General features: G+C 33.3%; 3 protein-coding genes across 4 annotated transcripts; 1 reads left to right on the forward strand and 2 right to left on the reverse strand.

Annotated features, from left to right (window-relative positions):
• Nucleotides 1-3,467: 3,467 nt before the first annotated feature.
• On the reverse strand, nt 3,468-12,511 carry LOC101894229 (unconventional myosin-Ib-like). Of its 2 annotated transcripts, XM_005188553.4 has the most exons (17): nt 12,405-12,511; nt 11,392-11,587; nt 11,206-11,321; nt 11,068-11,138; nt 9,758-10,854; nt 9,634-9,697; nt 9,233-9,246; nt 8,830-8,914; nt 8,683-8,777; nt 7,446-7,593; nt 7,289-7,387; nt 6,050-7,218; nt 5,645-5,994; nt 5,443-5,578; nt 4,134-4,286; nt 3,934-4,061; nt 3,468-3,859 (listed from the first exon to the last, which is right to left on the reverse strand). In XM_005188553.4, the coding sequence occupies exons 2-17, from the start codon at nt 11,494-11,496 to the stop codon at nt 3,736-3,738; spliced, it is 3,954 nt and encodes a 1,317-aa protein (XP_005188610.2). In that variant the 5' UTR covers nt 11,497-11,587; nt 12,405-12,511; the 3' UTR covers nt 3,468-3,735. The 2 variants fall into 2 exon arrangements, 1 of the variants encoding a protein (XP_005188610.2); XR_002195076.2 differs by lacking the exons at nt 3,468-3,859; nt 3,934-4,061; nt 4,134-4,286; ... (4 more) ...; nt 7,446-7,593; nt 9,233-9,246.
• Nucleotides 12,512-12,785: 274 nt separating this feature from the next.
• On the forward strand, nt 12,786-13,591 carry LOC131804778 (small ribosomal subunit protein uS3m-like). Its single transcript, XM_059127959.1, has 3 exons — nt 12,786-12,908; nt 12,979-13,177; nt 13,238-13,591. Exons 1-3 carry the CDS (start codon nt 12,891-12,893, stop codon nt 13,525-13,527), a joined length of 507 nt encoding a protein of 168 aa, XP_058983942.1. The 5' UTR covers nt 12,786-12,890; the 3' UTR covers nt 13,528-13,591.
• On the reverse strand, nt 13,503-14,868 carry LOC101894612 (TBC1 domain family member 7). The gene is made up of 3 exons (XM_005188556.4): nt 14,175-14,868; nt 13,890-14,118; nt 13,503-13,677 (listed from the first exon to the last, which is right to left on the reverse strand). Exons 1-3 carry the CDS (start codon nt 14,723-14,725, stop codon nt 13,588-13,590), a joined length of 870 nt encoding a protein of 289 aa, XP_005188613.1. The 5' UTR covers nt 14,726-14,868; the 3' UTR covers nt 13,503-13,587.
• Between the last annotated feature and the right edge of the window lie 2,104 nt (nt 14,869-16,972).

A 16,972-nucleotide genomic window follows, 5' to 3' on the forward strand; every position in this document is an offset into this window, starting at 1 on the left:
TCTCGCTGAAAACCGGGAAGATTTAAACAGATACATTTATATAGAAATGAAACCACGCGTTGTTTAACAAAAGTAGAGAATGACACTCCTAGAAAGAGGACTGCATGCGCAGAAATATGGTCAAAACGACGCAAATTATAAACATATCTTACAATGATGTTAAAAAGTTTTTCTAATTTCATTAAATACTCTTGTGTTGTACCAGAAATCACTTCAATACAGTAGGAAATTACCGAAAATAACATAGAATGAGCAAGATTTCTCTTTACAAATAAGGGCAAATAGAAATCAGTTGAGTGTAATTTTCGTAGCATATTTATAATTTTGGGGTACAGTGCATCAATATGCAAAGAAAAATCAAGCTTGGCATCAAGAACAACACCTAAACAATTTATGCGGTCAACAAAATCCACCACTACACCATTAACCTGTATATTAATACCGCTATTCAGTCGGCAAGGTGAACCAAATGTCATTGCTTTTGTCTTAAAAACATTTACTACTAGATTATTATTTCTCAACCAACGTGAAATATTACCTAATGTTGTATTTATGCTATTCTCTAATTGAAAGTCTGATTGACCTTTAAAAAATAAATGAATGTCGTCCGCATACATAAACGGATGACAGTCGCAATTAGTTAGAATGCTACTAATGTCATTGACATATAAAACAAAAAGAAGCGGACCTAAAATTGAACCTTGAGGTACCCCGCTGTAAATATTACGTAAGCTGGATGCCTCGCCATTATATGAAACATATTGAGAACGTCCAGATAAATATGAAGCAATTAATTTACAAGAATTACTGTCAAATGCATATAATGAGAACAGTTTCTCAATTAGCATTGAATGATCCACACAATCGAATGCTTTCGAAATATCCAGCGCAACAAGAACACCACTATCACGTCCATCAATTGTCTCTCTAATCAAGTCAGTTAAGTCTACTAAAAGTGAAGTAGTGCTGAGACCACGCCTAAATCCATATTGATAATTAATCAAAAATTTATTGTCATCTATAAATGATTGAATCTGCATCCTTATGAGATGTTCAGCAACTTTAGAAAGCGACGGTAGTATACTTATAGGTCTCAAATTCTCAATAGTGTTCCTTCCTTTATTTTTGGAAATAGGGAAAACCCTAGCAATTTTCCAGTCATTTGGGAAGGTCGATGTTGTAAACATTGTATTAAAAATATAGGTGAAATGTCTAGAAATATATGGATAGATTAATTTAAAAAATTTAATGGGTACTCCATCAACACCTACAGACTTCGATTTGACCTGCTGAAAGGCTTCAAATACATCTATCTCGAAAACACAATTAAAAGAAAATGTATGACATTGTCTATCAATATCTGGAAAATCAACAATAACATTACCAACACCATTTTCTTGAGTAAAATATTCATTCAAAACATTAACATCAAAGTCAGTTGAGAGGTTGACGTCCTTGTCAACGATACCACCGGCATGAAGTTGTCTCCAGAGATGAGTAGCATTTAGTCCATTGAAAATTTTTTCATAATATTTTTTACGTTCCTTTCTAAGAATAGACTTAGCTTTGTTTCTGAGGGTTCGATACACCGCCATATTTTGCTGCGTAGGAAATTTTAAATAATTTTTGTACGCCATATCACGCAAAGAGATCGCCAGTATTATAGATTTACATTTCAGCCACGGATCCAAGGAATGTACAACACGTTTTCTAACGATAGGAACATATGAAAAAAGATTAGCAATAAGCAACTGGAGAAACGAAAGCTGTAAATTAATATCAGATGTACTATATAAACTACTAAAGTCAACATTGACGAGATAATCAAGCAGACCGTCCCAATTTATATCATTATAGTTCCGAAACTCAAAAAATGTTCTGCTGATGTCAAATTTATATTAGTGATACCAAAAATTAAAGAATGGTGAGAAATAGAAGGACATTGGACTTGATCAGAGGAGATAAGAGAACAGAGGTGACTGCAGGCAAAAAAATCAATAAGAGAAACAGAATCAGTAGCAATATTAAAATGGGTAGGCAACGAGTTATGAGTAATTGATATACCAAGACGAAGACAAACATTCCTCATTTCAGACGATTTGGAAATGTCGAACAAGTTACAATTAAAGTCGCCGACAACAATTATAGATTCGTATCTGGACAAAATATCTTCATGTATCTCCTCAAAGTTATGAATATTACCATGTGGCAAATAAACAACACCAAAAAGGACTTTACTTAAACCAAAAATAAGTTCTATAAATAAAGACTCGCAAACTCCAGGATTTTCAGAGCGAAAAACCACCTTATACTTAATATTTTTTAAAATATAAATACCTACACCTCCTCCACGAGCGCTAGGTCGGTCATTGCGGACAAATGAGTAGCCCGGAATCGCAACAGTTTTCGACGAAACGTAAGGTTTCAACCAAGTCTCGGAAACAGCGAACAACCCAAAACCACTATCACAAATAAGATTTTTAAGCTCACAAAGGGTGGTATTATATATGGACGGACGCAAACTATGACAATTTAGATGACCAATGGACATACAATTTGAATATTGACTCAATCTGTTTTTGAAAAAAGACGAATTACCAACAATAGGACCGAGGTTATTTGAAATCATTGGAAATAAAAATAAATATTATGCTGGGGAACTTAATTGAAACCGAAATTGAGATCAAAAGGAGATTATATATTAAAATAATTATACAACAAAAGAAAAATAGAAAGAAATCAAGGCAAAAAAACATATTCAAAGAAAAAAAAAATAATAATAATAATATGAAAACTAATTCAAAACAAGAAAATTAAAGAACTGTATTTGGATGGTTAAGCAAAAACAGCAATAAAAAGCAAATCTCTTTAAACATATTAATACATTTTTTCAATTCCCACGTATCATGCATTTGGCTTCCTGATAAATGTCACTTCAATCACTTTTAATCAAAGGTATTCGAATACTATGCAAAATAATTTGATAAAACGTAATTTTAATTGAAATCAACAATGGCAGAGCGGACAAAAAAAGAATTGGTTTCTTCATTCAATTTGAATGAACAAGAAAAGTGTGGTAAAAATAGTTATAGAATGGAGGCACAAGCGTAGCAGGGAGGCAAGGCCGAACAGAAATTACGCGTCGCAGAACAATTTTAAAAGAATAAATGATTTCATATTATGTTGATGTTAAAATGATAATTATCGAGTAGAAGTATCCTTTTGTGAAATTAATACAATTAATTGCCAGTAATATTGAAAACGCGAAGGAAAAACAAATGTTTTCTGCAAATTTTAAATTTAACTAAAAAAAAATATTCCACACTGTAATTTAAATCCAAATTTTTAAAGTCCTTCAGAATTACCATCAAAACTCTACAACTGTTTCGACATTTTCACACAATTTATACTAAAACTGATCTCAGTATTTACTGACAGCTACACACACACGATATCAATACACCATATTTTAGAATTCTTAAATTAGCGACAAAAATTGAAGCAATATGTTTCAATATAAAGATTTATATCAAATAATTGATGAAATTAAATTTGTATGATTGTCAGGTTTTGTGTTGTGTTGTTTTTTTTTTAAGATTCTGATACTCTAGAGTTTTGTTTTATGGAAAAATATTCGGGAAGAATTTGAGGAGACAATTTTTAATTGGCTCTTGCATCTAGTTCATAGGCATTTAAACATGTCAATGATGTCCAACGATAGCTTTTAGTTGCGGATCATACAATAATTTCCATACGATTAGCTTTCCTAGTAACCTTTGGTGGTCCTTGTGCAAGATCCGACATACCGCCATATTTAAAATTAAATATAACTGTTTGTTGGCCAAAATTAGCTTCAAAGCTAGGTAGAAGAAGATAATAATTTAAATAAAAATAAATAAGGCATACATGTTTTTTGTAAATTTTAATACTTACTCGGTACTAATGTGTATTTCAGGTGGTTTCCCTGTGGCATTTTGTATGACTAAAAACATTTTTGTAACTATTTCTATTATATGTGCTGCTTGAACAACTATATCACCTTTCTTGCGACCAAATTCGGACTAGCAAAATGAGAGAAATAGACATATTTGGTTACACTTTGGGGAGTTTTATGTGAAAAATCAAAAACTTACAGCTTTCACATGAAATACGGCAATGTCATCTAGATATGGACTTAGTGACATACGATAAATTTCTGCAGCAGGCACACGATATTTTATTTGCAAAGTTCTTTGATCCAGTAGTAATAACGATGAAGTGGATATGACCAACAAAATAGGCACAATCTAAGGAAAATTTTAAAACAACATATAAAAACATCAAGGATGCAAATTTTTTGAACAAAAATCGTTTTGTCCGACGGTTATGAAAAACCAAAGCCGTTTTAAGTACAACTTTACAAGACTTAAGGTCCTGCTTATGTATGACGAAAACGAAAGAAAACCTCCATTCCAAATGTGTTTTAGAAATGTTGAGTTTAACTCAAAACTCAATAAGTAAAAAAACAATATGTTCGGCCGGGCCGAACTTTTAATACCCTTCAGCTTAGGTTAAAGGAAACATTTTTATATATTAGTATCTGAATTCAAGCGTGTTTCACTTTAAATTTCATATACCAGTAACAAATACCAATTTTTATCAAAATATCGAATATAGCCAGGTACAGTTATATGGGGGCTATACCAAAACGTGGACCTATACATACTATGTTTCGCCACACGAGGTACAACCCATTGTGTCCCACAAATACCAATTTAAAAACAAATCCGTGGAAAAATGTGGCAAAAATAATCAAAATATCGAATATTGGGAGGTATCGTTATATATGGGCTATACCAAAACGTGGACCTATACATACAATGGTACGCCACACGAGCTAGAACCCATTATGACCTACAAATATCGATTTTAGACAAATCCGTGAAAAAATGTGGCAAAAATAATCAAAATATCGCATATCGGGAGGTACCGTTATATGGGGCTATACAAAAACGTGGACCTATATATACAATGTTTCACCACCCGATCTAGAACCCTTTATGACCAACAAATAACAATTTTAAGACAAATCCGTGGAATATTGTGACAAAAATCAACAAAATGCCGAATATGGAGGCACCGTTGTATGGGCCCGATATATCTCATTTTCAATACCAACCATCCTAAACACAACACAAATTGTTCTGATAAATGTTGACGCTCTACGTCAAATAATGTGGCCTGTATCGTGATTTCAACCTGCGGACAGACTGACATCGTTAAATCGACTTATTATTTTATGCTGATCATACTTTATACGGAATGACATAGTTAATATACCCCCCTTTCCAAGGTGGAGAGTATAAAAATATGAAAAATTTATTTGAAATTGTGCATTTCTATGACATTCACTTTCGTGTCGTCACAGAGAAATAGGCCCTCATTTTCAATACGCTTACTTACCTTACCATTTGATCTTGTTATTTTATTTATAATGTCTGCAAACACAACATACTGATCATTTGTTTCCGAACACATACGTTTCCACATGGCATTTGGCCTTAATCTCACATAATCTCCGATAAAAGGATGTCCCACACTGTCAACGGAGAACAGAAAATGTTAAATACTATTCCACTACAATATGGCTTACATTTGTATATACCTTCGAGCATACGAAGCTTTGCGATCCTTAAATATAATACTGGCTGTAACTTTTTCACGCATACGATTTCTCGATGTCTGGTCAAAGGAACTACGATATAAATAGCATTTCCAACGATGATAGATGGCCCGCAACAGACGCGATGTTTCTTCAAGAAATGATGGAGCTGCCGGCCAATCCATTGACAGAGGACTTAATGAATTTGGTGGTAATTTTTGAGGTATGGTCATAAGATATTGGCGAGTTTTGTATTGAATATAAGCTCGGGTTATAACTTCAACTGCCCAATTGCCTCTTTGTTTGTATTTCACGGTACCGCATTGTTCGCGTGTATGGAAGTATGATGTAAACTGGGAAGAAACATTATTTTTTTATTGTATTTTTTTCCTTTTATAATGCACTTACCCTCCACGCTCTCCAAGCCCTTGCAATTGCAATCTGACTTGATCGCAGTCTCAGAAAGCGACTTCTTTCGCGATACATACGAAATGTGGTCTGTATCAGAGTAGCCAAATCGTGCATACGTCCTTTGCGGAATTGTTCCAATTCGTAAACGGTACGTGGACTACGTACGAACACATTTTTTGTGCCAATCGTAAATTCAGCTGATGGCAATGGAAGATTACGTATTATGAGAGCTATACCCTCGACACATTTGCCGCCACGATAGTGCGGCCATGTTTTGGCACTTAAAAGTTTGTAGCGTAAAAAAAATTTCGCATGAAGCATGTGAAAGCAATGACCCTGCCGGCAGAGATGTACCAGCGGCATCAGAGACATGTAGCGAACTTGATGTTGCACCAAGGACATATCAAAAGTTCTCGATTGACGACATTCATTTGGTTTTATGCAAAATATATAACGTGAACATCGCGGCTTAATTATGGCTAATAAAGTATTTAATTGAGTGCGTATATTGGAACTTAAAGTGGTGGGCTTTTTATTGGCTTGTCTCCGAGGATTGCCCTCGGGAAAGAGACTTTGTACGAGTGGCAGTTTACTTTGATATAAACCTGAACTTAAGTACTTTGGCAGCATATCGGAATTCTTTTCTAAAAATCTATGCACAGAATACTGCACAACATTGGCATAGTGTCGAATGCGAAATGTCATCGAGTTGGGTTGAGCTATCATAAAGCATGGATGACCCGCACAACACTGTTGTATACGTGTCAATAGGGCTTCGTTGGTGGTCAAATGTGGTTCGTTGATTAAACTCAATATGCCATAGTTGGGCTTGTCAATCAGCTCACATATCGACTCGTTGTCAAAGTAATCAATTCTAGACCATTCCAAACCTTCGCGTACATACAATTCTTGTTCCACTCTAAGGATGTTGTGAACAAAATTTTGATGAATTTTCTCGGAGCTATAGTTTATGGCGAATTGTTCGAATGAGTTGTATTCCATAGATTCAAAACCATAAAAGTCCAGCAGAGCTAAATTCTTTTCGCGCTGCGTTGATTTAAGACTATCATTGATTTTATTCACCAACCATGTGAAAAGTCTTGAGTATAGAGTGCGGCACAATGTGTTTCGTATCATTGATGCCTGGCGGGCATCTAGCTCGCAACCTAATGTAAACAATTGCATTAGAAATTTCAAATTTGTTTCCATTTTTATTTTGATTTATGACATGCTTACCGACATCTTCCAAACTGCTGTTTGAGCTGCAGGCTCTTGTAAGGCAATTGATTAAAATTTGAGCTTCTAAATTGAGTAGGTGAGCAGTTTCTTCAACCTCTGTGAAAAGTAATTTTAAATGTAGATATATTGGTTTTTAAGCATAAAAATCTCCTACCGTAAATATTCGATATTTGACAACCCTCGGTGCCATCAATATTTGTTATTGGTACAAATACAAAATTGCCTAATTTCAATACCACCGCTATTATACGAAAAATTGAATTTATTTCATCACAAGATAGACCAAGGACATCTAAGGATTTCTATAAAAGAAAATTAAACAAGTAGTACTAAAAAATAACAAGTAGAAAAACGTTAAGTTCGGTCGGGCCGAACTTTTAATACCCTCCACCATTGGGTAAAGAAAACATTTTCATATAAAAGTATCTGAATGCAAACGTGTTCCACCATAAACTGCAAATACCAGTAAGACCGTTTGGATAATGCTATTAAACTTTTCAAAGAAACCATAAAGTGGATGAGCCCGCTGTACGAGGGCCATACCAAAACGGGAACCTCCATAGAAAATTTTATACTTCAAGGATTGTAATTTACTAAGTCTTCTTAAATACCAAATTTGAAACAGTTTCGTGGGTATATGTGACTAGGATTATCAATCATTATATGTGCGCTATAGGAAAACGTGGACCTAAGTATTCAATGTTCGGCCACTGGAGCCAGAACCCATTATGAACTACAAATACCAATTTTTAGACAAATACGTGGAAAAATGTGGCAAAAATCTTGAAAACACTGAATATCGGGAGGTACCGTTATATGGAGGTTATACCAAAACGTGGACCAATATATAGTATGTTCCGCTACCTGAGCTAGAACCCATTACAAACTAGAAATAACATTTTTTAGACAAATCCGTAAAAAATTTTGGCAGAAGTCATCAAAATATGGAATATCAGGAGGTGTTGTTATATGGGGGCTATACAAAATCGTGGACCTATACATACAATATTTCGCCATCGGAGTTAGAATCCATTATGGGTTACAAATATTAATTTTTAGACCAATCCGTGAAAAAATCAGGCGAAAATCATCAAAATAACGAATACCGGGAGGTACCATTATATGACGACTATACCAAAACGTGAACTGATATATCCATACCAATCATTCTAGGTACAATAAAACTTGTTCTGCCAAATTTTGAAGCTCTACGTTAAATAATGAGGGCTGTATCGTGATTTCAACAGACAAACGGACGGACATCGTTAAATCGACTTAGAATTTTATGTTGATCCTGCTGATCATACTATATACGGAATGACAAAGTTAAGGTACCCCCCTTTTCAAGGTGGAGGGTATAAAAAAGGGGATTCTTTGATGGTACAACTTACTTTTGTGTAGTGAAAATTTGTCCGATCTTCCTCCAAGGCAGTTGTGTTTTTTAAAATGTCATACTTCTCGACATTACGGTACAATTTTAAGGATTCTAAAAGGATAGGTATTAAATGTTTGTTTATTTTTATTACATGTCATGTTACTTAATAATTGTAAATCCCCGCCAGACAGTAATTGATAAAATATATGGAAATTCCTTTCACCGGAAGAAACGTCAGTCACACGAGTCTGTAAAAGTAAACACAAAATTTAAATAATTTTAGAGTAGTTTAATTTTGAAAATGTTTGCAGGTATAAATAGATAGATATTTTTAAGTTAATATTTAAACAGTGGGCACATAAGCAGCTTGAAGTCTTCACAAGAGATGCACTAGAATACTGCCGTTGTTTTTTTTTTCTTATAATTTGACATTAACATGCCTCGCTGATGTCAAGCTGCTTATGTATCCTTTAGGATGTAACTTTAGAAAGCATAAATATTTAAAAAATATGCATGATTTGTTTGAAAAAGACACATATATTTAGCATCACATATAGTTGTCAAACCTTTTCCAGCATATCTGAGGCATGGGAAAATATAGAGAATATGAATATATTAAAATATATACAGATATATTGTAACATTAAAATAAATAGTTATCAAATGCAGGAATTTCAAAGTAAGGGTCTGTTTCTCTATGACAATATGAAAAGCATTTCAAATTAATTTTTCAATTTTATTTTTTGATTTGCTATTAATTAAATCAAAAATTTGAAAATCATATTTGGATTAATATTTTTCGTTCGAAATCACTTTTGTATCGTCATAAAAAACAGGTCCTAAGTCACTTGATTTAGTTCCATTAATGCTTAAAGGTAACTTACAGCATTTTTTTTTAATTCCTGTATTTTGATGGTTAAAAATATTAACTCTCTTGTACACTAAGTAAATATGATCATCAACTTACAATGAGTTATGTGAACACCAATTGGATCGCCCTTAAAATCAATTTCTATATCAAAAAGTTTCCCCTAAAAAAGAATAAAATTTCAAAATCAAAACGATTTAAAAGTCAAATTATACATGCATACATAACGACTGGAATTATTGTTTTTCAGCGTTACAGCATTTCCCATGGCCTCTAGGAAAACATCAGCGAATGAAACACATTCTCTTAATCTCTTCAAAGGGTTTTTATGCCTTCTTGGCGTTGCCGGAGATGATTGCCACAATTTGAGCGCATTGATGGCCGATTGATTTATTTTATGAGCATCATATAAAGAAATGCGTTGCATGGAACCAGATAAATGTGAGCTTTCATCGCGATTACAGCATTCCGATAAACTTTGCTTGGTTAAATTTGAACAACTGCCACGTTGTAAATGTGTCGAGGACATTGTTGATAAGCTATAATTACCCGGCTGTGAGGATATACTTATATCTCCATCATCTCTATCAAAACTTTGAGCTCTAGTACATTTACTGTGGCCACATTGGCGACAACCACCGCCACCAACACCAACGGAAGATGTCAAATATTTCGGCGATGTGCTTCGAGGCAAGTAGATGGTGGAAGAAGATTTCGAGGTTGAGGCAGATTTATGGGGAATTTGTGTTGACTGATGATGTTTGAAACAGGATTTTGGTGGATGAGGTGATAAGGTAATGCCAAAGGTTGTTGACAACTGTTGGCCACAATGTGATGACATGGCCGTGGTGTATATTGAACTATCTAGGGTAGATATATTTTCCGTACTTTTGTGATGTGAAAAATCAAAGTCAACCATTTTCTCTTTCATACTACGTTTCCCTTGCCGTTCGGAGCTTTCGGCACGCGTTCTATGCTGGGCAGCTGCATCACAGTATTTTGGTGTTGGTGGTCCTGGAGAAGGTGACTGTCTGCGTTGTTGTTGTTGCATTGCCAAACATGTATTTGAATTGGCGGCAGTAATTGGGTTTTTATTTTGTAAATAGCTTAATGTCGGCCCCATTGAACAAGAACTGGATGTGCGTCGATGTCTGTGGGAAGATGAACAGCCAGCGGCTCCTGCTGCTGTGGCTGGCGTACCACTGGATCCAGCAGAAGATTGTTTGCTCAGAGATGATGATCTTTTAGATTTTTCTTGAATATGTGTTAGGAAATTGACAATCATTTTGAAAGATTCGGTTTTACCGGATCCACTTTCACCTGTAAATATAAATAAAAAACGTTTATTAATAAAAATTCACGAAAAAAAATAAATAAAATGCTACATGAAGCACTGAGTGCAATTTTGATTTTATTTCTGAATATAATCCCATGTCTAAGAATTAATTGATTTTAATTAATTTTTTATTTCAACATAAATATTGTTCTCTATGCCTCATTTTCGAAAGTAGATATGTATTCAAATTCATTTACCCGTCATAATTATGCATTGATCCTCATTTCTATCCTTAAGAGATTGAAATGATAAATTTGCAAGGCCATAACTAAAATTAAGAATTTTTGAATTAATAGCATTGATATAAATTTGAATTTATTACTCAATTTTCTTACATGTGTGGAGGCAATTGAAATATGCCCTTACTACCATAGTTATGTATTAGGTCCAACGAATTTTCTGATATGTGATGATATGGATTAACAGCCACCACGGAAGTGCCTATGTAAGTCTGTAAATTTGTAAAATAATCACCATTATTTCCAAGAAAATTTCTAAAATACAAAAAAAATCCAACTTACATAAATGAGATCACGTTTGTAACGCTGATGTATGTTATTAATGAAACTATCTTCAGAAAGATTTTCCAATAATACAGAATCCCAAGTACCAATTTCTTGTTCCATAGTAGAAAAAAATAACAAAATTTGGCAATAATATAAGGCTTGCAGGTTACAAAATGGAATGCTTAGTATTGTAATTATTTATTTTAAAGACCTGTAACGGAGAAAAATATATAGAAAAATATTATAGAAAATATAACGAAGATATAATAAAATTGTATTATTTAATAATTATTATTTTTATGTTAAAAATATTTACAAAAACACTTCACTGTTAAGGTCCGAAACAGAAAAAAAATTAAATTAGTAAAATGTTTTAGATTTCCTTTTTTAATGTTTTAAAATAGAGATTTCATACTACAGGAAATTGATATTAATTCGTTTTAATATTTTCGGTTAGAACAAAAACTTGATTAAACTAAAATATTTAAAAAGCGAAATAAGTCTCAATGTATGAAATTTTAAAAACAAAAAATATTCATAATATTATTGTGTCGTTCTACATTCATTTTGAAGCTCTTTTTTAATATTGGGAACAAATGCGAATTATGAGTTTATTCGTGTATTTATAAGATAAATACTTCAGCTTTACCGTTGCATTCTGTAGTTCATTTTTGGAATAAAAAGCTTTCATATTAATTATTTCTTTATAAATATTCCTTACAGAATACAGAGCAAGTTAAAGATTTTGGCTTTTGAAAAAGTTTTTTTTTTCACAAAATTAAAATCTCTTATCATCGGTGATAAAATACGCATAATAGACTACACTGATCACTGCAACAAGATACAACAGCAACAATAACGTGTGTGACAATGAATGTTCCCAACACACTTGAGATTTTATTTCTTTTCATTGATAATTTATCGATTTTCTTTGCTGTTAGGAGTGTGTTTTCACATAAATTTGATATAAATATTAATCAGCACAGTAAATATCTTCAATTTATTCACTCCAATATAACATTATGTACCATTATTTTAAGGAAAAACAATGATTTTCCCCATCACTTATTTTTGTTTCTAATTTTTATTCACACATATTATTACTTCTTGATATATACTACACATTCTAGCGCGGTGAGTGACTTCGAAGGAAGAAGAAGAATTGACATATGACATAGTCAAATACTTTTTATAAACAACGGCGTCGAAATTACCGTTATGCTTTGCTAAGGTGATTCAGATGCAAAGGTATTTGTGTAGTTAAGGAAAATATAAATACAGCAATGAAAAATATAATGAGGTGAAACATTTTAAATCACAATTCTACAGTATCTTCTTATTTTTAGAACTTTTTGAATTATTAAAATTTAAATTATGTTATTTTTGTTAGTAATCAAGTACAAAGCGTTCGCTCTCACGATTGTGGTTTAACGCTGAGCATTGCTTGACTGAACACACAACATTGAATGTTATGTCATTAACAGCTGTGATTTCTTGTTTCTTGTCTTGGAACGATGTCGGCCCTGCAAAAAGTTTGTAAAAAACATTTAAAAGAAGTGAAATTGTGAATTAATTGATAGAAGTTATTTAATTTATTTGCAGTTATCATCCTCCCTACTTAAGGAGTCAATAGCAAATGCAAAATGTGCTGCTGCTCTCATTCACACAACATCTGTGTGCGAGAAAACCCAATCGGGCCGATACCGCATAACCACAAAACGTAACAAACCCCTCACCTACGAAATGGCCAATCCACCACATTACATTGCACATCGAAAATCGTGGAATTCGTGGAATACATGTATGTCTAATGGATAAATTAATAAACGCTGGCATATTAAATTATTTCCCCCAATTTTAGCCACAATGTTGGATGGCCTACGTCCCTCCCAGACTGCCATTGAAGATCTATTTATCCGCAAGTTTATTAATGGCACTTGGCATTCGTTGGTGTGCTCGGAAGTTATTATTAAGCGCCAGCATAATATGATTCGTATAGCTGCCATTATGAGGCAGGCTATTAGTGCACGTAAAATGTATTTCCTAATTGGCTATACTGAGGAACTTTTGTCCTATTGGATGCAATGTCCAGTCACATTGGAACTTCAAACAGTACAAGACAAAAATGATGTTGTTTTCAAGTATATTTAAGTTAACATTTCTGTTGGTAAAGCTAGTTTATTAATGAATATAAAACGAGTTATTTTTATTTTAATGAACAGTTATTTTTTCACTGTGTTGATTGCTATTTTGCCATGCTTTTATCGCTTTGTTTACAATTAGCGCATCCGGATCTTTGACCTGAAAATAAAAGACAAAACCCAGTCAAAAAGGCATATACCAAATGGTCGGAAGATTAATCTGAAAATTCAGTCTAAGAGCTACTTTGAATATAATTCTTATAGACCATGACTACAAACTCACCACCCCAATCCCATTTTGATAAATGTTTCCCCGTTAGGAAACAACTCATTCGGAATAGAGATGAACTTATCAACACCTCTCACACCTACCTGCTCTATCAGATTTTTAAACTCGTTACTGGTTTTGCATTTCATTGCCTTATCGCTTAGAGCCTTGGCCATCTCTAGGAATATAAATACGACGATTTTCTTTGATCCGCCACATATTTTGTCCCATACACGTACTAAGGTAGATTCATTGATGACACCGGCAAAACAAGTCATATACCATCTATCTAATAATTGGTCTGATTTGAAAACATCCAAATTTTCCAAGTGACTGTAAAATACAACTTGTTTTATTTAATTATTCGCTTTTAATATTATTTAAATTACCTATACAACTGCATATCGTCTTTTTTAAGTAGTGTCTGAGTCAACTCTTTCAGTCTAGGACATTCTTGTTGTATATCTAGAGTACAGGCATAGAATTCTTTTGCCAACCAATATGTCTCAACATCATCGTTGAATATCTGTAGCAACACTTTAACTATTTCCATAAACACCTGATCAGCTATATCCTCAGGTCCTGAGTGCAAAAGACGATTTTGTTCCAATTGCCACATACTTAGCAATACTTTCGGTTTTGTTGTAGAGCCATATTGCATTATATTTACAGCTCTGAGTAGATCATCATAGACAGCTTTGCGTTGATTCATAATAAATTCGGTGGAGTTCTTATGCAATGGCATAACGCCCAAAATAATGTTCCACAAGAGGCTGCGATGTGTGGTGGGAACAGTGTAGCTCAAACAGAATTGTTTCAGTTTGACATGATTTCGTATATTATCCTGTAACAATTTGTTAAGTGATTTCTTTTCTTCGACACTGTGGCAGCCAACTTTTTCATAATAACTGGACCGGAAATTTCGTTCATCGGCAGTCATTTTTTAATTATTTTAGATAATTCGATGTAGGGAAACTGCATTAAGCTAAATATGGAGTGGATCCGGCCCTTCTGGAGGTTGTGTTGTTTTGGTTTGTAGGGCCCTATTTGTTTCTAATCGAACAAGTTTAATGTAGATGTTCACTGAAAGGAACTGTAGGAAATAGATGCACATATTTTTGTGTTATTTAGTTCATTTTTATCTATATTTCATACGTTCACTTTCTTTGGAAAGGAAAATCAGTAAAACTGACGTATAGCGTAAATAAAAATTGTGAGTGAGATAAGTGGCGAAAAGGTAAGTAATTGAACATTATTTTAATTAAAAGTTTTCAAAGTAGGCACATCAACACAGCTGCTGGTATAATGAGCTGTCAAACCAGTTTCAAATTTTTGAATGAAAAATATCGAAATATTTAAAAATTTTTGATAAAGATATGTCGTAACAACATCCGGTTGGCGTCGTATAAGAAAAAACTTTTAAAGTCCATTTATTTTTGGAGATATTTTTAAAAAATATATTAATGTTCGCGAGTGTTGATGCATCTACCTATATTCTTCTACCATGATATTAAATAAACGAATAACTTTTGCGTTCCAGTACCTGCAATAAACTACTAGTTTTAGATTTTTTTTATATCATAAAGGGAAAATCGTTTATCGTAGTAAAAACTATTACATTCTTGCCGTTCTGGATAGACCATTTGATAGAATCTTAGATATTACAAATTTTGCCGATAGTAAGTAGGAGATCAAGGCCTATATAAGGTGGGCCAAGAAGTTACTTTTTCCTCTATATGACTTTTTAAATTTCAAATTTAAATTAATTTTGTTTTCGACAGCAAACTTGGTAGTTAGATGCGCTTAGTGACCGACCTTATATAGGCCTTGTTGTAGATTTTAAGCTTTAAAGGGAATGTGCTTGGTTATGAAGATTTTTATGTCACTTCTTTAATTGAAAGGACGAAAGGCTGTTGAGAAATGTGTCCATTTTCCTCATATCCATAGACTTTAAAATATGAAACAGTTGGTTTTGTATATTTTTCATTTTTTCAAAATTCTTATATTGAAGAAACCCGCGAAACAAAAATGGAATTTTGGGTTTATTCCATAAGATTTAATCTAAAATAGTAGGACAATATAGTTTCATTAAAAAATTTTACAATGTGATGCCCACTAACGTCGAAAATAGGCATTCGTTTTGCAACCGAATTTGAAAAAATTTCAAATTATTTTATTTTTTATTGAAAACAATAGACAAACATAAACAAAATGTGTATTTTTTGAGAGTATAAGGACACCAAAAGAAAAAAAATTGTATTTAGGGGGTAGCATGGTAAAAAGTTAGTCATGTAATCATATGTTTACAATTTTTTTAAATCTCATTGTCAAAATCTATAATCATAAATCCATTGTATACAAACAAAATCAGAGATGGGAACTGTCATTTTTTTTATAGAAAATGCAGAGCAGGGAATGCTAATATGAAAGGTTAGGTTAAAGGACGCGCGATTGCCATATGGCAACCGCTCCACTCGGAGACCTATAGGTCCATTGTGTTCATCCTAGAAAAGAGTTTTGAGAGATAGAAGAAAAAGTGATTGATAGAGAAGATGAAGATAAGGGATAGTGTAGTAGAGTGTAATCTACGGCTGAGGAGTTTGCCGTGTCGTCTTTAGCCACTTGAGTCTTCTGGCTAGTTGAAGTATTACTACTGGGTCAGTGTTAGAAAAAGACGACAAGTCGTGTGACACTAGTTCTCCCACTAGCCTATGCTGGGCAGTGGCAGAGTAAGTGTTCGATTGTCTCGATTTCTTCTTCATCTTGACAGATGCTAATATGAAATGTGGTTACCTTTATTTCACTGTACCATGGCGGTTGCTTTGTTCTACCACCTGTAATTGTGCCATGCCCATATCTACATCCAAAAAATTACACTTGCGGAAATTATAGTTGTTTAATGTAAATCAGGAGTTTGTTTTTGGAAAATATTGGATAAATTCTGGAAAAATCTATTCGTAGATACCCCAAATATTCAACACACAGTGGGATGTAGCGACAATACATTATACTACTAAAATAAAAAGACATCAACACGTTTTTTATAATTAAACTATTTATTTACAATATCCCCACAATATTTGTTGTAATTTATCTACACACATTACCAATCCGCATAGCTTGCTTGCATATTTTGTTAAATATTTCCATTTTTTCATTAATTTGACACTCTTAACATTTTGCTATA

This window comes from Musca domestica, unplaced genomic scaffold (genome assembly GCF_030504385.1).
Source record: "Musca domestica strain aabys unplaced genomic scaffold, Musca_domestica.polishedcontigs.V.1.1 49, whole genome shotgun sequence".
In the NCBI taxonomy this organism is placed as follows: Eukaryota; Metazoa; Arthropoda; class Insecta; order Diptera; family Muscidae; genus Musca; species Musca domestica.